Source organism: Tachyglossus aculeatus, chromosome 9, assembly GCF_015852505.1.
Source record: "Tachyglossus aculeatus isolate mTacAcu1 chromosome 9, mTacAcu1.pri, whole genome shotgun sequence".
Lineage (NCBI taxonomy): Eukaryota > Metazoa > Chordata > Mammalia > Monotremata > Tachyglossidae > Tachyglossus > Tachyglossus aculeatus.
The window spans coordinates 47,157,740-47,177,584 of record NC_052074.1 but is presented as its reverse complement, the minus strand read 5'-3'; the positions used below and the strand labels follow the sequence as shown (position 1 = coordinate 47,177,584).

The 19,845-nt window shown below is 46.9% G+C and overlaps 1 protein-coding gene across 5 annotated transcripts in view; it reads right to left on the bottom strand.

The window, feature by feature from the left end:
- Nucleotides 1–797: 797 nt before the first annotated feature.
- PKP4 (plakophilin 4) overlaps nt 798–19,845 on the bottom strand; it is a 154,331-nt gene continuing 135,283 nt past the window's right edge. For 3 of the 5 annotated variants that reach the window (XM_038750806.1, XM_038750807.1, XM_038750809.1), the window contains 7 exons: nt 14,891–15,041; nt 10,782–10,977; nt 8,883–8,967; nt 8,648–8,765; nt 6,138–6,266; nt 4,197–4,270; nt 798–1,887 (listed from right to left, as the gene is read on the bottom strand). In XM_038750806.1, coding sequence (XP_038606734.1) covers nt 1,642–1,887; nt 4,197–4,270; nt 6,138–6,266; nt 8,648–8,765; nt 8,883–8,967; nt 10,782–10,977; nt 14,891–15,041 — 999 coding nt within the window. In that variant the 3' untranslated portion in view covers nt 798–1,641. The remainder of the gene's footprint in view (nt 1,888–4,196; nt 4,271–6,137; nt 6,267–8,647; nt 8,766–8,882; nt 8,968–10,781; nt 10,978–14,890; nt 15,042–19,845) is intronic. The other 2 variants (XM_038750808.1, XM_038750810.1) reach the window with 2 other exon arrangements.

Below are 19,845 nucleotides of genomic sequence, written 5' to 3'. Positions count from 1 at the left end.
TTGCTATTTTGATACAAATCCACATTTTTCAGGGTTTAAAATAATCCTTAAAATTTCCGGTCTTACCTGTGGAATTGTATAGGTTACTTTTGTCTGCTGCTTTGGACCATTGTATTCTCATTCTGAGAATTTCACACGTACACACACACAAACACACACACACAACCACAACCACACACTCTTTCCTGAGTTTAATGGAATTTTAGATCTGGGGATTTGTTGGCCTTGAGACATATTTACTTCAATGACAGTGTCCCTCATCATGAACAACAGATGAGCCTTGGCCCTATCATTCAGCGGCTTGGAGGCCAAGGCACGCGACGCATGGTCGACGCACGGTCGAGTGCTGGCTGTACACACAACTGGCTGCACCGGTTGTTTAGCAACACTTGGATTTGCCTCCCACCTAGCCCCTTTCTCCTTCGCTGCAGCCATGCCCTTCACGACATTACAACAACAAGGAAAATACCCCGAGTCACCGTTCTTATGTGACTGATTTTTATAAATTCTGCCAAGTGCAATCTGTCAGCGGATAAAAGCCAGGATCCCGGATCTAATTTCTCTTAAAGAAAGGGCCGTACTTGACTTTTAACAGTCTGACAAAAAAGTGATAAAATGTCAGAGTGTATTACATTCATGATACTGAAAAAGAGGGATGGTAGGCTTGATAATAAAAGGGCAAGAAAAGTTCCTGATTTCATTCTTTGGCTTTGTCAACCAAACACAGGGATGAACGAACTGTACAAAAAGCAGGAAAAAGGCCAAAATAGTCTGATCAATTTAAGCTGCTCACAACATGCAATTTGCTTTCACGTTTATTATATACGTTTCTCCGAATTACAGACAGAAAATAAAAAAAAAATGAGCAGGGAACAACTGTTCAGGGATGAAATGTCCACATTTATTTTTCTTCCATGTGCATAGAAAATGGCAGTGAAGTGTCCTGGAAAGGAGGCAGGGAATGGCTACGGTGCTGCTATGCGGGACTGGACTTTGTGCTTCAAAATGTCACTATTCATTTTAAAAACCAAAAAAAAAAAAAAAGTGTGTGTGGGGGGGATGACTTTTTTATTGTAACAATTCCTTGGGTTTTCTGCCTGTCTCTCTTTTTTTAGGTTGTCAGCTTTCCAAATCTGTTTTTAAATGACACACTGCATTACAAATGATGGCACTTTTAACCAATGTGGCATTTCCATATTTACACGCACAAAAGAAATTTACAAGACATGATAGCATACAATCTCGACATTTAGTAGTAGCGATAAAACAAGAGGAGCATCCATTTTATTTACAAACTATCAGAACATGACTTTATTCACATAAAAAAATCATTTTAAATTGGAAATTTGACCTATATATTCCCCAAATTCATTTTACTCATTTCTCAATCCTTTCATCACATCGCCCGCACCCTCACCAAACTACAGGAACTACAAGTAATTAGATCTAACACCTAAACAGAGCTAAAAACCCTTCCGAAGGTTTCTTCGCTTTCCTGATAATTCCTTGAAAAAAATAAACTCTTCCCCTGGTTCCTTCTATTTCACTTTCACATCGCACCATCCAACCATCCAGTGGACCTTTCCATCTCATGGCAAACAAGCTTAGAAAGAAAGAGGTCCACTACTGAGCATCTTGATGCTACACCCAAGAGTCTGGTGACCCTGGATACTGTTCTGCTCTATAAGGTCGTCTAGTGGAATAAAAGTCTACATAGTTTGTGGTCGATTTCAGTCCGTACTGGGTTGTGTAATCTGTAGAAGCTGGAAAGTGAACTCGATCGTCAAAATAGGGATCTTCATAGCTATGAGGAGACTGCAAATACAATCTGTATGCATCATAGTTCTTTCTGTTGGAGTCATCTTGACTATAATACAGCTGTGGATGCTGTTGACAAAATGAAAGAAAGAAATAAAAGCAATCCTTTGACAGGTGAGGTTTCCTTCCCTGAATTTCTAGGGTAATATTCACGGGTCTACAGGTATTAATTGCTACGTCCTGGAAACTCTAGTTTCCCACAAAGCTTGAGGTACAGAGGAAAAGCAAAGCACTGGATTTCAAGATGTTGTGGACGAAAGGAGCAGTCAGGAACAGAACCCAGAGGTCTCGGCTCCCAGTCATTGAAATGCACCCACAACCCACCCTGGGAATCGAAATTTGCAGGTTCACCTGGCTGGGCTGGCTCAGAGGCCTGTCATTGCTTTGTTCAGCATAACAAACCTAATCCATCATCCAGGACTTCGGGAAAAACCCTGGTCTAGACCCTCCACATCCTAAGATTTTGAAATAAGATTTTTAGGATTTTTCAGGCACCGATCTTTGCAAAACCAACTTTTGATGCTAGTGCTAGCCTTATCATTGTACAAGGAACAAGGTATTTGTAAATTCGCTTTAGGTTTGCACAGAATTTGCGGGGCCTTAAATTGTCCATCTCCCTTTCAATATGCCACCCACTGGGAATGTGTGTCAGGCTACAGCCTGTTTACCTTCCTCCCCAACGACCCACCTTCCTGGATATGGAAATGAATGCTGCCTTTTAAAAACCGTAGGATCACATCCAAGTGGCAAAGCTCTGGTTTGATGCTGCAGTTGGCAAAGTGGTTCTGAATGTCTTTGCTAAACCAGGGAACCACAGCAAGGTTAGATAGAAATGTAGCTGTTCTTGACAACAAAGTCTTCAGCACTTGGAATGAGCATTCATAATAACCGGGGGCCCTTTTGAAGGGGGGGGGGGGGGACCCTAAAAGCATCCACCTCAGATGACTTACATGATTTTTCTTAAAGAAAGAAAGTGCTGGCTCAGCTTCAACAATTCTAACTGGAGAGGATGGCTCATCCTCATGCTTATCAATGGAAGGGAGTGAAAACAGAAAAACAATGAGCTCAGCAGCTGGTGCTCCCTTTAGGAAAAAAGCCACTGGCCATTACACCTGATGTATTCATTCATTCATTATTGAGCGCTTATTTTGTGCAGAGTACAGTTCTCTCACAGTACAGTATTGTTCTCTCTCAAGTGCTTACTACAGTGCTCTGCATACAGTAAGAACTCAATAAATATGATTGATTGGTTAGTGCACTTCTGTTTCTTTCGCTTGTAGTTTACCCAACCTGACTCTCCCAGGACTTAACTACTCTCTGGGATCTGGCTAGATGCTCCTGGAAGCTGCTGTGACACTTTCTGCTCACAAGAGCATCCTTGGGGGCATTGGGGCAGTAACTTACCTGGTGGATCACAGAATCATTTAAGCCCTGGAGACATTGGATACAGGGATCCTAGAAAGCCTGAAAGGCCCTTTGACACAAAATGCTTCATATTCCAGTGCACGGGGCGGGGGGAGGGGGTGGCGTCTGGATTGACAGCCTGGCAGAAAGTCACTGCCCAACAGAGATGGGCCCAATGGTCCCCCCATCCAGGTCCCTCCACGCTTATCATTAAAACACAATCGACTGGCTCAGAAAAGAAGTGAATCGGATTGAGGGTTCACAGGTTCAAATGCCGGGTCACAGCAAAACACGAAATGGAGAAACGACAGATCTGTACGTGGGAGCAACCTTCGAGTGCCAGTCCTAGTGCCATCGGAAAGCAGGACCCATCACAGCAAAAACACCGAAAGGAACGGGGTACGCCCCAACCCACTGTACATCTGGAGCAAACTCGGCCCCATAACTTACACAGAACAGACAGCGGGGCAGCGGGACCTCAGCATCCAGCGGCCAGGATTGCTGTGAACGTCACTACTACGGGGCGGAGGAGGAGGAAGAGGATAAAGTGCCTCAGGAAAAGGACCCGGAGGCCAGAGGATGAAGTGTGGGCACTAACTCCTCCACCAAGGGAAAGAAGAAACTCTCAAGAGCAAAACAGAAGATGTTCTGGGGTGGAAAAGCCAGTACAACCGAGAACCTCCAGGATCAATCTTGTTAAGGCCAGCCCCAGCAGTATGGAGATGAGGTCAGCAGGTCGGCCGGCTCAGGTAGCCAAGTGGTATCACCCGCATCACCAGTGACAGGGAGCTGCTCTGGAAAAGATCAGCTCAAGTGATGGGCAAATTCTCCCACCACGCCCTACTACCTGAAAGCTACTCTACAAATACGCCCAGGAGAACCACGCTTGGTTCCACTAAACCAAACAGCGCTCCGGGTCTATATATGCCAATCCCTGCGGTCAGCACTCTTGTCAAATGAGATTGCAAATTCACCTGTAGCCGTCTATTTTGTTCTCTTGCTGGTGAGGAATAGGAACTGATGTAAATTGGTGAAGGTTTGCTGGAGCCTGTAAGAAAATATTTTATGATATTAAAACTAGTGTTCATCACCATTAGCCTCTTCAGTTTCACGCTAGCTAGGGAACTGAAGGGGGCCGGCCCAACTCTTCCCCAATGTCTTCCCACGCTGTGGCCGACCCGAGGAAGTCTCCTTCACTGCGACATTATTTTTTTTGCATTCTCTCAGGCTCGGAAGGGGGTAGGTACCAGAAAAATCTCATGTTTGCCTACTTTCAGTGCTAGAGTGCACAGCTCACTCTGGCGAGTTTCCCCGAGAGTTCCTAGATGGCTTGGTAGCTGGTTGCTTTGGAGCTGAACCGGGTCTGTCCGTCCTGCCTAGTCTAGACCCAACCTGTTGTTGGGAAGAACCTCTCTAATTTACGTGACGAGAGCCCATCACCAAAGTCTCCTGGCAACAGGAATAGAACTTATCCTTGCAGGGCTCCAGGCTGGGCCATAAAGGCAAGGAGGCAAATGTCTAGGTTTCCTTAGAGATAGTCTCAGGCACATCCTGCCCAGACTATGCATTTAGAAGGCTGTGTCGTAGATTTGTGGGAGCTTTCTTCTTTCCACCCATTAAAAAACCCCCAAAACATTTTTAAAGAAATGAGAGAACGGGCAGACAGGGAACTAGTTCTGATCATGTTCCTCATTCAAGCCCTAGCTCCCCTCCTATTTTTAAGTAACATGGATTCAAAAATGAGAAAAAATAAAACATACCTGGGACAAATTAGTTTATTGATGCAAGCAGAGAAGATACAAATAGAAAAATTAGAAGGGTATGCTCACTGGGAAAGTGGTCTTTGAAACAAAGCAAGCTGTGGCAAAATTTCAAGCAACAGTACATGTTTTTATGTGCATTTCCTTTGGAAAGAGCTTTGTTTGAAATGTAGCATCTGCGATGTAATGTAGCTATTAATTGCCATAGGAACAATACATGATTAGTAAACAGTAGCGTGAAATCACAATTCAGAAGACAACAGCACAAATGAGATCTCTCCCCCAGCAGCAGTTAAAGCTGCTACCAGCTTTTATTTATTTCTTTTTAATAAGTAGGCTTTTTGAGCAAGAAGTGGGGTTTCTGGTTGCTCGCTCTGCCTTATTTTAAACCTCGAGGGTTCTCATAAACTGCAAGAAAGTTGGGAGCAGTAAAAATAAAGAATTCTTTATTACCTTCTAGCTGGAATGGTCTTTTTCTAAAATAAATTTTGAAAGATAGCTCATGCAAAACTCTCTGAACAGGGGGCACAGGAGCACCAACTCTTAAACAACAGGATTTTATTCATCAAAAGTTTGAAGGGGAAACATATTGAACACTGTACATATTTTACTCTTCGTTGGAGTCTCTTTTCTACAAAGATGTAAATGAAATGCATTCCCTTTATCATTCAGGAATCGAAGAGGTGTGCCAGTCTACAAGACAGAGCAGAAGTGAAGCCAAACAGAAATCCAATTTTGGATGCACACAGTGAAAAAAGAAAGAAAAAGTGAACATAAAAGGCAAGGAAAGAAAGAACAGAAGCACAAGGACCTGTACCACGGGGCATCCACAACTGATTTCTCATCTAAATACATGCCTTTTTGTACTTACACAGAAATCCCTTTGCAGCAAATGGTGACTCTGAATTTTACTACCTTAAACTTATGTTTCTTAAACAACAACAGAGACCGATCTCCAGTGGGGAAGGACAGAGTGGCTGGTGAAAATGGAACAGGGTGTTCATTGTCTCACTTTGGTGGCAGTTGAAGGATGGCTCAGTACAACAGAAACGTTTTTTCGATGCCTTTATACTATCAATTTCCCCAAGCAGAGTAAGTGTTTGGAAACACACAGCATTTTAAAGTACGGTATTATGCACCAAACTGGCATCTTACCAGTATATAAGTCTTTATGCATGACATCACCTTGGCTATTGTAATACTGCATAGATGGCTGTGTCCTATCATACTCAGAACGAGGTTCTCTAATTCCTAACAGGGCTGGTGATGAAGAGGTGCTGCCAACTGAAGGGAGAAAGGCAAGAGAAGGGAAGGAAAAAAAAGGGGAAAGAAAGAGCATAAGAATATCAATTTCTCCGTCAACCCTGCCAACCCCAGAAACATGAAGCTGGATCTTAGAAACACCAGTTTCAGACCTTCCAAGCCCTGAAAAGCACGCAGAAGCCATACAGCTGCAACCATGAAGCAAACTAAACCAAAACGTTCCAATTAGTAGAGACAAATGATTGACATTATTTACATATTAAGCCTACAAGCCACTTTGTTATGAAATTAAATTTGAAGCAACTGACTATGGCATGATGGTTCTCAAATGATGAGCTGCGATGAATTACATTAGCCTAGTGAGATTGGGTAACTAAGTGGCTAAGAATCTACTATCCATTCAGGAGTCGATCCAGCTGTTTCACACCCTCTGTTCAGTCCTGGGTTACTCCAAGCCTTGATGCTTGTAAAACAACGTCATTCCACGGTCAAGAAATGATGGTTGTGTGGAAAGAGCCCTTTCTTGCTGGTCCCCAGATCGCTTTGTTCAGCCCCGGGTGGTTTGAGCGGAGGGCCAGTCGGTCAGTTGGGCAGAAGGCTCAGGAATGTGCTCCCATCGGGTGGGAGGGGGGTCGCCCGGCCTGGACTGCGGACCCGGGATCTTTGGGATGGGTGAAGATGAGATTTTGACCGACCAACAGGCTGTACTTTGCGATGATTTTACAACCTCAGTCCGTGACCTTTGGACATTTGATATTCTCCCTGCCACCAGCCCCCCAGGACTTATGTACATGTCTTTAAATTAGATGGTATAAATTACTTATTTGTTCACATTAATGTCTGTCTTCTCTAGACTGTAATTAGTTGTATTGTACTCTCTCAAGCACTTAATACAGTGCTCTGCACTGAGTAATCACTCAATAAATATGATTGAGTGATTGAACAGCCTGTAGGGGTGGGGGAGGAACCACCCAAGTCCTTATGAATGGAAAGATTTTAGAAAAACTCGATCTAGAGAAACATGCCATTGACAGTTCCGCTGCTACTGCCACACACCTGGTCTCTTAGGAGGTAGCAGGGGAGCACATGCGCCTGTTACCTTTCCTGCCAGTTTTTTATGCAAGCCTCCGGGCTGCCCGCATGCAAATCCTCCCCAAGCTGCAGCACCAAACTACGACTGGGTGCCAAGCAACCCTCCCCATCCAGGCGCGGCGTGGTCCAATGCAGGGAAAACAGAGCTTGCTTCCATACTGTTTGCCCACTCCCCACCCCGGTCCCCTACCAGTCTCAGAAGTGGCTAGTACAAAGCGTTCACTGGGCACATGTACAAATGTTTCTACCACATATTTACAATGCTTCATGAATATGTGATGGGGTGGGGATGGGGGCGGAGGGGCTTTGGTGAATGGCCCTCAGCTCCACCACTTCTCTGTCATCCTCACTTCCAAAATGAATATCGAATATTCTGATAAAATGAGATTCCCTCAGGCTGCTCTTGCGATTTTACCACCTACTGAATGATATGAATGTAAATGGGGGATGTAGAGCACGAGTTTGCACCTAAAATGGGAACACAAAACGTACATACTCCGTGCGGGCGCAAGTGGTTTTGGGAAGTTTCCAAATGCTTCGTGCGCAAGTAGAGGTGTCAGACTAGGTAGCAAGAACTGCCCATCAATAATAGTTCTTTTGGCCACATGGAATATGAGACTGCAGGCAGCAGCATGTTTTAATACAACGGACAACACTCAGATGCCAAATAGGACTGAGTGAAAGCCAAACAGAGCATCGGATGATCATTACTATTCTATCCTATGTGAATGAAAATTGATGGGATGACTTGTTAACCTATCAACTGTGCTCAGAGCGGTTTTACAGCAAACTTGGTCTGGGTCTGCAAACTGGTTTCTTTCTCTTGGGGCTTGAAAAGAACTACAGATTAAATAACACCAACAGAATCATATGCTTTTCACTGCTGATGGACGGTGCCTCAGCAGGAGTTTCCCATCCACCTCTCTTTCACTCTCCCATCCCAACCCCAGCCTTGAACCCTTCACCCGGTGCTTCTGCCCTGACAAGGTACGGATCATCACTCGGGACGATTCCCAATTAGTGCCCCAAAAGCAGAGATGCCCCTGGGGGCCCAGTGGTTCGCGAGAGAAATGAAAGGTCTGACTCGCCCATAAAATCCTTGGGGGCCAGGGTGGACAGTCTTTGGAGAGTGGGGTCTATTGGCCTTCTCCACTGGGGTTTAATGGAATAGAGACAGCAGCAAGAACTAAATTGGGAGCCGAAACAAAATCCTCCGGGACTGGGAAAAATCAAACCACATCAGTAGCCCAGAAATCCTCTATGGAAAAGCAACGCCCATTCCCATGAAAAGAGTGAGTTTACCTACTGACCTGACTGAATGATAGGGGACATTTGCTGATTGGTAGTAGACAAGGAAGGATGTGATTTGAATCGGTCTCGTTCTAATGTCGAAACAGGTGTAATAAAATGATTTTGATTCCATCCATCCTGGGGAGGGAAAGGCACCAAAGGAAACAGTGAATACGGACACTTGGCTAGAATACATCATTGAGACTGTGTTTTCAAATGAATGGCCATTTTTCCAGAGCTGTTCTCTGAAGTTACCTTTTTGTAAATGCTCCGAAGGTCCCGGTATTGCCATAAGGTATTCAACACTTGGGCTGCTGCTTTCACCACCTTCAGCGACGATCTGAGCAAGGGAAAGACAGAGAGAAAGAGAGACAGATGAATGTTAAAGAACGCACATCACCTATGGATGCAGCCTGGATGAAGAACTTCAGACTATTTGGTGGTTTCAGCCACAAATTCTGGCATGAAGGTAGTCTTCTGAACTCCCCCAGCCCCTCAAATAACTGATACGATCCATATTTCTGGTCCAAACCAGGAGTGGCAAGAGGTGGATAGCTGTCAGCACAGCTGAGATGGTGGTCTAGCTTGGGGAGTCATGTTTCCTTAGGGATTTCAGACCTACAACCTCTCTGGGTTTCTGTTTCTATCTCAACACTTTCTTGCTATTTTCTGGGGTTTGTGGGATTCATGGGCAATGATCACTCAGGAGCTCTGAGCTCTGGCAACACTGACTTTCAGCTTTTACTGAGAGCCCACTGGTAAAGAGCCTTCAGCACTAACATTACAGAAAAGCAGTCTATAACCATTCTGTTGATAAATCATATCATGCATGATCTCTTGTGCCTATCTATCCACAGGACCATCAAGTAAGAGGTGATCCTCATCCAAAGCCCATAGAACTTTTCAAGGGTAGATCTCATTTAGCTTAAATATGACAGAGGCACTGGCCACTGTGGAATTGATTCTAGCTCCTAGCCAGGCTGAGGGAAACTGGTCCTTCAGAAGCAGTTCGAAGTCAATTCTCATCAAGCACAAATAAAATGTGGCTACAGGTATACATGGTGTTTTCCCTTCAGGATTAACCCCTCATATCTTGGAGAAGCAACATGGCTTGGTGGATAGAACATGAGATCCTGGGAGTCAGAAGGTCCTGGTTTCTAGTCCTGGCTCTGCCACTCATCTGCTGTATGACCTAGGGTAAGTGCCTCAGCTACCTCATTTGGAAAATGGGGATTCAGACTGTGAGCTCCATGTGGGATATGGACTGTGTTCAAACCAATTAGTTTGTATCTACCCCAGAGTTTTGAACAGTGCCTAGAACACAGTAAGCACTTAACAAATACCACAATTATTACTATTACTATTATTATTATGATCTCCCTCTCCTCTCCAGGTGCACAGTGGGCTGTTCCCCACTTCCTTTGAATTCAGAACAGAAGCAAGGTTTGGGTTGATGATTTTAGTTCTTCCAGGGCTAACTCTGCCCCTTCCTCAAAGCTGGGCCAGGTTGAGAAGACATAGATGGAAAGGGTGGATTTGTGCTAGCTTGCACGGCTCTCTCCTTGGTATTGAGAATGATCAGGTGGGATTTTATTTTGGAAGGTTATTGGTGGAGGGATGGGGACACCTGGGATTTATATTTGGACAGGACAATACCAATCAATTGCATTTATTAAGTGCTTACTGTGCGCAGAGCACTGTAGTAAGCACTTGGGAGAGTACAGTATAACAGATGTTCCTGAACCCTCTCACATTGTATTACTAGAAAATCAAGATGCAGCTCCCGTGCTTTACTTTTCTCCCAGTAAGACTGGATGAGAACTGGTAAGGTCAGAACTTTAGCGGATTATAAAAACCCCCACCAAAACCAAACAAAAAAGCCCATCCAGCAAACAATTAACTGATCAAAAGAAACTTTTTCTCTGCTCTTCTAGTGCTTTAGAGACGTGTGTCACCTGTAAAGGCAGATGATACTGAGGCTAGGGAAAGGCTTTTGGGTTGGCTTCTCCACCACTCCCTCCCACCAGTGTCTCAGGAGGCAACTGTAGCAGCCTGCTTGGCCTATTAGCTTGGGAGAACGCTGAAATAGTCGGGCAGAGCTACCTGACCACAAAATAACCGAAGACATCGCAGCTGCACCTGAAGCATACTTGCCTGTCTCCTCTTCCCTTGGTTATGGACACTAACTTTTCTATCCCTCCCGTGTCAGCCAGAGCCTTGGCGTTCTCCATGTTCTTACTGGTGACCTCGTGCAAAGCACAGCAGATTGCAGCCATGGTCTCATCCGACAGAATGCTGGGACCGCTGCCCCCCGGGAGTCGATTTACCAGGTCGCGCATAGCATACTTTCCTGCAGGATTCCACAAAGCAAACACCATTAGCCAGTTATGCAGCTCACAAGAGGTACAGGTGTTGAAAAGCAGGGCTGACAGACATCAAATCAAAAACCATCACTAAAAAGCAAATGGAAATAGCTTTGATTGCCCAGAGGTGAGATGCGGTAGAGAGAGGTTTTTTAAATTAAAATTTCATGGCAATCCTGAACCAGATTAAGGGAAAACTGATTTAATAAATAATGTGGCTTTGGGCCAGTGAACAGATAAATGAATAAGAGCCCGGACTTCTGCATGTTAGTCAACTGTGCTGTATCTTAACTATTTTAAATAATTGAGATAATGATAAAAAATAGGTACTTTATGGCACCCTTAAATACCAAGAGCATGCTGATTCATGATTAAGTAAAAAAGTTCCTGGAACTCACCTATGGATATAAGCAAAGTTAACCTTCACCTAAGTCCCTTTAACTGCTCTACAGCTATTTTAAAACTGCCCGATCCTCTGTCTGGATCAGTTTCTGTGCATCAAGTTCCGGACATTAGTAGCTCCCCACAAACGAAATGGACATTTCTTTATGGACACTTGAAAAAGAGACACACCAAATGAATATGAGCTGATTGCCATTAAAAGGAGGACTACTGCTCATTACTCATCTCAAGGTTGTAGTGAGTGAAGTAACAGTCACTGAATTTTCTAACCGGGAAAGATGGGGGAATCTTCTAGATCTTGAAGGATTTCTTACAGACACTATGGCTTCACTCCTTCCCTACAACAGATTAATCTCCGTGCCTATCCGATTTCAATTACCATCTGACAAACAGAAATAATTGCCCTGAAAACAAAGGAAATTAACCACAGCTAAAGTAAATATTTTCTTAGTTTTTTGCTGTGTTAACTGAATGGCTGCTAGGCCACTTAATGGATATTTTATTAAAGACATATATTTATACATAAAGGTGAGAGGGAGACAGAAACACTATGCATGAAGGTGTTATGTTTTTGAATAATTTATAATGAGCCTGGGGAAAGACTCTTAACAGGAATCAAAAGAAAAATTTCCCAGAAAAAGTGGAAATGTAATAATATTTTAAGGCCACCAGATAACTGAACTGATTGGACCCACTGCTGTGTGGATGGGGAGGAAGAGAAATACTGGCCACTGTGGCCATGTCACACAACTCGTGCCAATGAGACTATCTGGGGACATATGATGAATGCTGACCAAGGAATCATGATTTTTTTGAGTTCCATTCTCAGCTCTGCCGCTTCCTTGCTTTTGTTGTTTTTTTTATAGTATTTGTTAAGCATTTACTATGTGCCAGACACTGTTCTAAGCACTGTGCAGATACAAGGTAATCAGGTTGGACCCAGTCCACATCCCACATGGGGCCACCAGTCTTAATCCCCATTTTACAGATGAGGTAACTAAGGCACAGAGACAAGGTGACACAGAAGACAAGCGGCAGACCTGTGATTGGAAACCAGGTCCTTCCGACTCCCAGGTCTGCCTTTTATCCACTAGGCCAGTGGATGATCTGGGGCTTTGGGGCTTAGTGATTGTGATCAGAAAGTTAAGATGGTGACTTGTAATGATATGACAGGACAACCAAGGGTGCCCTGTGATGACGGGGACAGGCTTTCTGTGCTCTCTGCCTCTTCCTTGGGGGCTAGATTGGTAGGAACGGCAGCACAGGTGAGGAATCGTGAATTCCAAGGACAGAGACTTCAGGTTATTTCTATGCTTAACATACTGACCAGTATAGTGCTGGTACTTGTCCAAAACAGAACTCCATACCTTCCCACTCAAACTCTGACCTACCCCTCCACCATCTGTCCCATCACTACAGACAATACCAATATCCTCCCTACCTCGCAAGCCCATAACCTTGGCATTATTCTCAATTCATTGCTCTCATTCAACCTACATATTCAATCTGTCACCAAACCCTGTAGGTTCTAGGTTGACAACATTGCTAAAATCCATCCTTCCCTTTCCATTCAAACTATCACACTTATCCTATCCCACCTTGACTACTGCATCTGCCCCGTCTCACCCCATTTCAGTTCATACTTTGCTTCCTAGATCATTTTTCTCCCCACTCTTCAGAACCCCCAGTGGTTGCCCATAATAATAATGATGGTATTTGTTAAGCACTTAGTACGTGTGAAGCACTGTTCTAAGCGCTGGCACTGTTCTAGCCCATCCACTTTCACACCAAACAGACACTCCTTAGCATTGGCTTTAAAGCACTCAATCAACTCACCTACTCCTACCTTACCTCACTGATCTCCTACTACACAGTTCAGCTGACACACTTGACTCCTCCAGTGCCAGCGAACTCACTTTGCCCTGATCTTGTCTATCGCGCCACTGACCCCTTGCCCATATCCTCCCTCTAGCCTGGAACTCTCTCCCCTCTCTTATAAACCAGACCATCACTCTCCCCAGTTTCAAGACCTTATTGAGGTCACATCTCCTCCAGGAGGCCTGCCCCGATTAAGTCCTCCTTTCCCCAGATCCTTCTCCAATCTGCATCAGTTAAGCACTTGGATCGGTGACCTTTGCACACTTAATATTCACCCCACCTTCAAATCCACAACACTTATGTACATATTTGTTGTAAATTATATATGTTATTTATTTATATTAATATCTGTCTCCCCCTCTAGACTGTAAGCTCGCTGTGGGCAGGGAGCAGGTCTACCAACTCTGTTGTCCTTTATTCTCTCAAGTGCTTAATACAGTACTCTGCACACAGTAAGCACTCAAATACCATTGAAGATGATGATGATGATGGTATTCAGTAATTGTTTACTTTAGGCAATTCCCACTGTAAAACATCCATGCAAACTGGGATTACCAACATGCCTTCCCTAACCAGTTCACTACACTACTAGGTGTGAAGTCCGTGTATGAGCAGCTCCTAGAAGGCTTCTTCGTCTTGCCACTCACCATTGCATTTTTTGACACACACACACCCATATACTCCTCTCCCTGCCCCTCACAGTCCAAGGAAAAAAGAAGCAGTAAGACTCCTGGCACATCCTTGGGAACTGGGTCTGTCCAAGCTGTGAAGGAATCGAGTTTGCCCTTTTCAGGTACTGGAGGAAGCAGGGCAAGCAACAGAGCAAGATTCTGGGGTTTTGCAGGAGCTGGTTTTACGGTGGAGAGAAATGAGGGAGTAAATGAGCAGATTACCTGGGATTTCAATTCACTTCACTAGAGTGAAGTGTCTCATACAGTGACTAGGCCCAACCCTTCTTCACTTGCTAACTAAATCCTGCCTCAGAAATTTATAGCATCCAGGCTGGTTGCAGAATTTGCTGAAGTAGTAGCAAAAGACCCTTGAATAAAGGGGCATAAATCCGTAGGAGGTTCAGGAATATTTTTAAATAAAGGAAAAAGGCAACAGTAATGCCAAGATTTTCTTTATAAGGTGACTTCACAGATATCATTTTTGAGTCCTAAGAATCATACAGCTGTGAAATGAGAGAGCATGAGAGAGAGAGAGAGAGAGAGAGAGAGAGAGAGAGAGAGAGAGAGAGAGAGAGAGAGAGAGAGAGAGAAAGATTTTTTATTAGCTAGTCGGGAAGATGGATTGATACTTGGAGGTGCTGAAACAAGACTCTCGAACAATTTATGATGCATATCAGATCTTGCAGGCCTGTCTCCGTGGATTGCTATTTAGCCTCAAGAAATCACTTCCTAGATCAAGGCTGAGGTGAACAAACTGATGTCCTCAGTAAAAAGGGCAGGGTGCCTTACCTATGAAGAGGCAAGTCCCCAAGAATAGCTCTTTGATACCCAGTTAGACAAAACAAGTGCCATGACCTCCACTGGGAGCTCCATTTTTTTGGGTTTCCCATTTTCCTGTTTCTAAAAAAATTTTTAAAATATTTTAAATTGTGAATGGACCCATGCCTACCTATGAGTTCTTTATTCCGGACATCCAAGGCCATATTCCTCAAGGCAGTGGCTACAGAAGAAACAACTCTGTCATTGTCCATTCTCAGCAGTTCCACGAGGATGGGTAGGCCTTTTTCTTTGCGGACGGCTGCTCGGATGTACGCTGCGAACTACCAAACAAAACAAATAAGTTCTACGTGGTGCTCACACTGCCAACTTTGCTTTTCATTATGTTCCTTTGGCTTAAAGCAGAGTCTAAAAAAGATGAATGAATAGATTACCATCTATCAATTCGGGGACAGGAGATTAAATCTGTAATGTTATTACAGATATTACAGTCCCGCCCGCCATCACACCGCGAGACGCCCGGGACTCCGTTCCCGAGAGGCCCGCCCGCCATCACACCGCGAGGCCTTGCTGCTCCCGGAAGGATCCTCTCCTCAGAGCGCCGCCATAGACGCCCGGGACTCAGTTCCCGAGAGGCCCGCCCGCCATCACACCGCGAGGCCTTGCTGCTCCCGGAAGGATCCTCTCCTCAGAGAGCCGCCATAGACGCCCGGGACTCCGCTCCCGAGAGGCCCGCCCGCCCGCCATCACACCGCGAGACGCCCGGGACTCCGTTCCCAAAAGGCCCGCCCGCCATCACACCGCGCGGCCTTGCTGCTCCCGGAAGGTTCCTCTCCTCAGAGTGCGCCGCCATAGACGCCCGGGACTCCGTTCCCGAGAGGCCCGCCCGCCCGCCCCCATCACACCGCGTGGCCTTACCGCTCCCGGAAGGCTCCTCTCCTCAGAGCGCCGCCATTGACGCCCGGGACTCTGTTCCCGAGAGGCCCGGCCGCCCACCCTCCCACCATCTCAGCGCCCCCCACGGACACCCCCCCCTGCTTCCACCCCCCCCACTTCGGAGGCCTTCGGTAAAGTGCCCCTCATCCCCCCCCCACCTTCCCGGTCCGGTTCTGACTGACTCTCCCCCCCGCCCGCCCCCCAGGTAAAAAGCCCTTGTTAGCACCTTGTTAGCACCATGTTAGCACCATGTTACATGTTACATTAACGACAACCTCATTCACACCTCCTCAGCCCTCCCATGCTAGTTGACTGTTCGCTCCCCTCCCCAGGTATCTCTGCTCCCTGACCCCCCTTAACTGGCCCACCCTACTCCAGCTCTTAATAGTTTGTATCTGCTCTCTGTGGCATCATTGTCTGCCAATTCTATTATTGCCATAGCATATTGATTGCTCAACTACACCCTGTGATGCCATCGCCTACTTTTATCATTGTTACTGTTTTATTGCTTCTGCATCTCAATTGTTAACCCCCCGCGGGTACTGTCACTCGCCCTGCTGACCTCACCATGAACTATCAGTTCCCTTGCTCCCAACTGCCAGTCCCATTCCTCACCTTCCCCTTCCCCTCTCCCACCCAGCTGTTTCCCTCCCTCTCACCCACCAAGACCGCTCCCCCTCAACCCCTACCAAGGATTCCTCTGTACCAGCGCAGGTCCTCCGCTTCTCCCTCCCGGCCCCCCCTCCTCCCCTTCTCCCCGCCCCCACCCCATCCCAGTTCTCCTTTCCCATCGCCACCCCCCCCTACCCACTCTCCCCGCCCAGGCCCCCGCCAACTCATCCCAATCCAAACCCTCCCCACCCCTCGCACCCTTCCCCCTCCCTCCCCACCCTCGACAGCTGATGCCAAGTGTGGCCTCTGGAACCCCCGCTCCGTTTTAAGTAAGATCCCTTTCATCCTGGACCTTTTCCTTTCCAGTTCTCTACTCCTCCTCGCCCTAACTGAAACATGGCTGTCGCCGGACGACACGGTCTCTTCTGCTGCTCTCTGCAGTGCAGGCCTCTTCTTCTCCCACTCCCCCAGACTCACCGGAAAAGGAGGAGGTGTCGGTTTCCTTCTCGCCCCCCAATGTCGCTTTCGCACTATCCCTCCTCCCCCTTCCCTTTCCTTCCCTTCCTTTGAAGCCCACATTATTCGCCTCTACCACCCCCTCCAGATTCTTGTAGCCGTCATCTACCGCCCTCCGGGCCCCACTTCCAACTTCTTTAATGACTTTGACCCCTTCCTCACATTCCTTCTCTCCTTCTCCATGCCCACTCTGATCCTCGGAGACTTCAATATCCACATGGATATCCCTAACGACTCCTCTGCCGCCCGCCTTCTATCTCTCCTTGACGCTGCCAACCTCTTCCTCCACCCCACCTCACCCACTCACCAACTTGGTCATACCCTCGACCTCATCATCTCCTACCGCTGCACTGTGTCCACCCTCACCAACTCTGTGATCCCTCTCTCTGATCATAATCTTCTCACCTGCCTCCTCACTCACACTCCTTTCCCCTGTAAATCCGTTTTACTCCCTCACAGAGATCTCCGCTCTCTGGACCCCACCCATCTTTCGGAGCGCCTCACACCCCACCTCGCCGCCCTCTCCTCTCTACCCAGTCTTGATGATCAGATTACTGCTCTCAACTCTACCCTTTCTACTCAGCTAGACTCGCTCGCTCCCCTTTCCCTTCGCCGCTCTCGCACCACTAACCCACAGCCCTGGATCACTGCCACTGTCCGCCTCCTTCGCTCTTATGCTCGAGCTGCCGAACGCTGCTGGCGAAAGTCTAAACACCATGCCAACCTCGTTCACTTCAAGTTTATCCTTTCCTGCCTTAACTCAGCCCTCTCTTCTGCCAGACAAAACTATTTCTCCTCCCTTATTGACACCCATGCCCATCACCCCCGCCAGCTCTTCCGTACATTCAACTCCCTTCTCAGGCCCCCGGTTCCTCCCCCTCCTCCTTCCCTCACCCCCAACGATCTGGCCTCCTACTTCATTAACAAAATTAAATCCATCAGGTCCGACCTCCCCAAAGTCTCTTCCCCCCTTTCTCCAACCCCCCGGCTCTCAACACTCTCTGCTACTCTCCCATCCTTCCCAGCGGTATCCTCAGAGGAACTCTCCTCCCTCCTCTCAAGTGCTACTCCGGCCACCTGTGCTTCTGACCCCATTCCCTCTCATCTTATGAAATCTCTCGCTCCATCCCTTCTCCCCTCCTTAACTTCCATCTTCAACCGCTCACTCTCCACTGGTTCCTTCCCCTCTGCCTTCAAACATGCCCATGTCTCTCCCATCCTAAAAAAACCCTCTCTTGACCCCACCTCACCTTCTAGTTATCGTCCCATATCCCTCCTACCATTCCTTTCCAAACTCCTTGAACGAGTTGTCTACACGCGCTGTCTAGAATTCCTCAACAACAACTCTCTCCTCGACCCCCTCCAGTCTGGCTTCCGTCCCCTTCATTCCACGGAAACTGCGCTCTCAAAGGTCACCAATGACCTCCTGCTTGCCAAATCCAACGGCTCATACTCTGTCTTAATCCTCCTCGACCTCTCAGCTGCCTTTGACACTGTGGACCACCCCCTTCTCCTCAACACGTTATCTGACCTTGGCTTCACTGACTCCGTCCTCTCCTGGTTCTCCTCTTATCTCTCCGGTCGTTCTTTCTCAGTCTCTTTTGCAGGCTCCTCCTCCCCCTCCCATCCTCTTACTGTGGGGGTTCCCCAAGGTTCAGTGCTTGGTCCCCTTCTGTTCTCAATCTACACTCACTCCCTTGGTGGCCTCATTCGCTCCCACGGCTTCAACTATCATCTCTACGCTGATGACACCCAGATCTACATCTCTGCCCCTGCTCTCTCCCCCTCCCTCCAGGCTCGCATCTCCTCCTGCCTTCAGGACATCTCCATCTGGATGTCCGCCCGCCACCTAAAGCTCAACATGTCGAAGACTGAGCTCCTTGTCTTCCCTCCTAAACCTTGTCCTCTCCCTAACTTTCCCATCTCTGTTGACGGCACTACCATCCTTCCCGTCTCACAAGCCCGCAACCTCGGTGTCATCCTCGACTCCGCTCTCTCATTCACCCCTCACATCCAAGCCGTCACCAAAACCTGCCGGTCTCAGCTCCGCAACATTGCCAAGATCCGCCCTTTCCTCTCCATCCAAACTGCTACCCTGCTCATTCAAGCTCTCATCCTATCCCGTCTGGACTACTGCACTAGCCTTCTCTCTGATCTCCCATCCTCGTGTCTCTCTCCACTTCAATCCATACTTCATGCTGCTGCCCGGATTATCTTTGTCCAGAAACGCTCTGGACATATTACTCCCCTCCTCAAAAACCTCCAATGGCTACCGATCAATCTGCGCATCAAGCAGAAACTCCTCACCCTGGGCTTCAAGGCTCTCCATCACCTCGCCCCCTCCTACCTCACCTCCCTTCTCTCCTTCTACTGCCCAGCCCGAACCCTCCGCTCCTCCACCACTAATCTCCTCACCGTACCTCGCTCTCGCCTGTCCCGCCATCGACCCCCGGCCCACGTCATCCCCCGGGCCTGGAATGCCCTCCCTCTGCCCCTCCGCCAAGCTAGCTCTCTTCCTCCCTTCAAGGCCCTGCTGAGAGCTCACCTCCTCCAGGAGGCCTTCCCAGACTGAGCCCCTTCTTTCCTCTCCCCTCGTCCCCCTCTCCATCCCCCCGTCTTACCTCCTTCCCTTCCCCACAGCACCTGTATATATGTATATATGGTTGTACATATTTATTACTCTATTTATTTATTTATTTATTTATTTTACTTGTACATTTCTATCCTACTTATTTTATTTTGTTGGTATGTTTGGTTCTGTTCTCTGTCTCCCCCTTTTAGACTGTGAGCCCACTGTTGGGTAGGGACTGTCTCTATGTGATGCCAATTTGTACTTCCCAAGCGCTTAGTACAGTGCTCTGCACATAGTAAGCGCTCAATAAATACGATTGATTGATTGATTGATTGATTAAAGAGGAAATTGTAGTTTAGGAAAGAGACTGGGTGACTGATTTTTAAAAAATATATTACCACAAAAGCTTGAAAATCCCTAACAACAATCTGTCAGTTGTGGCTGTAAAATGAAGGAAGGCAACCGATGGTTTCCATCTTTTCATTACAAAT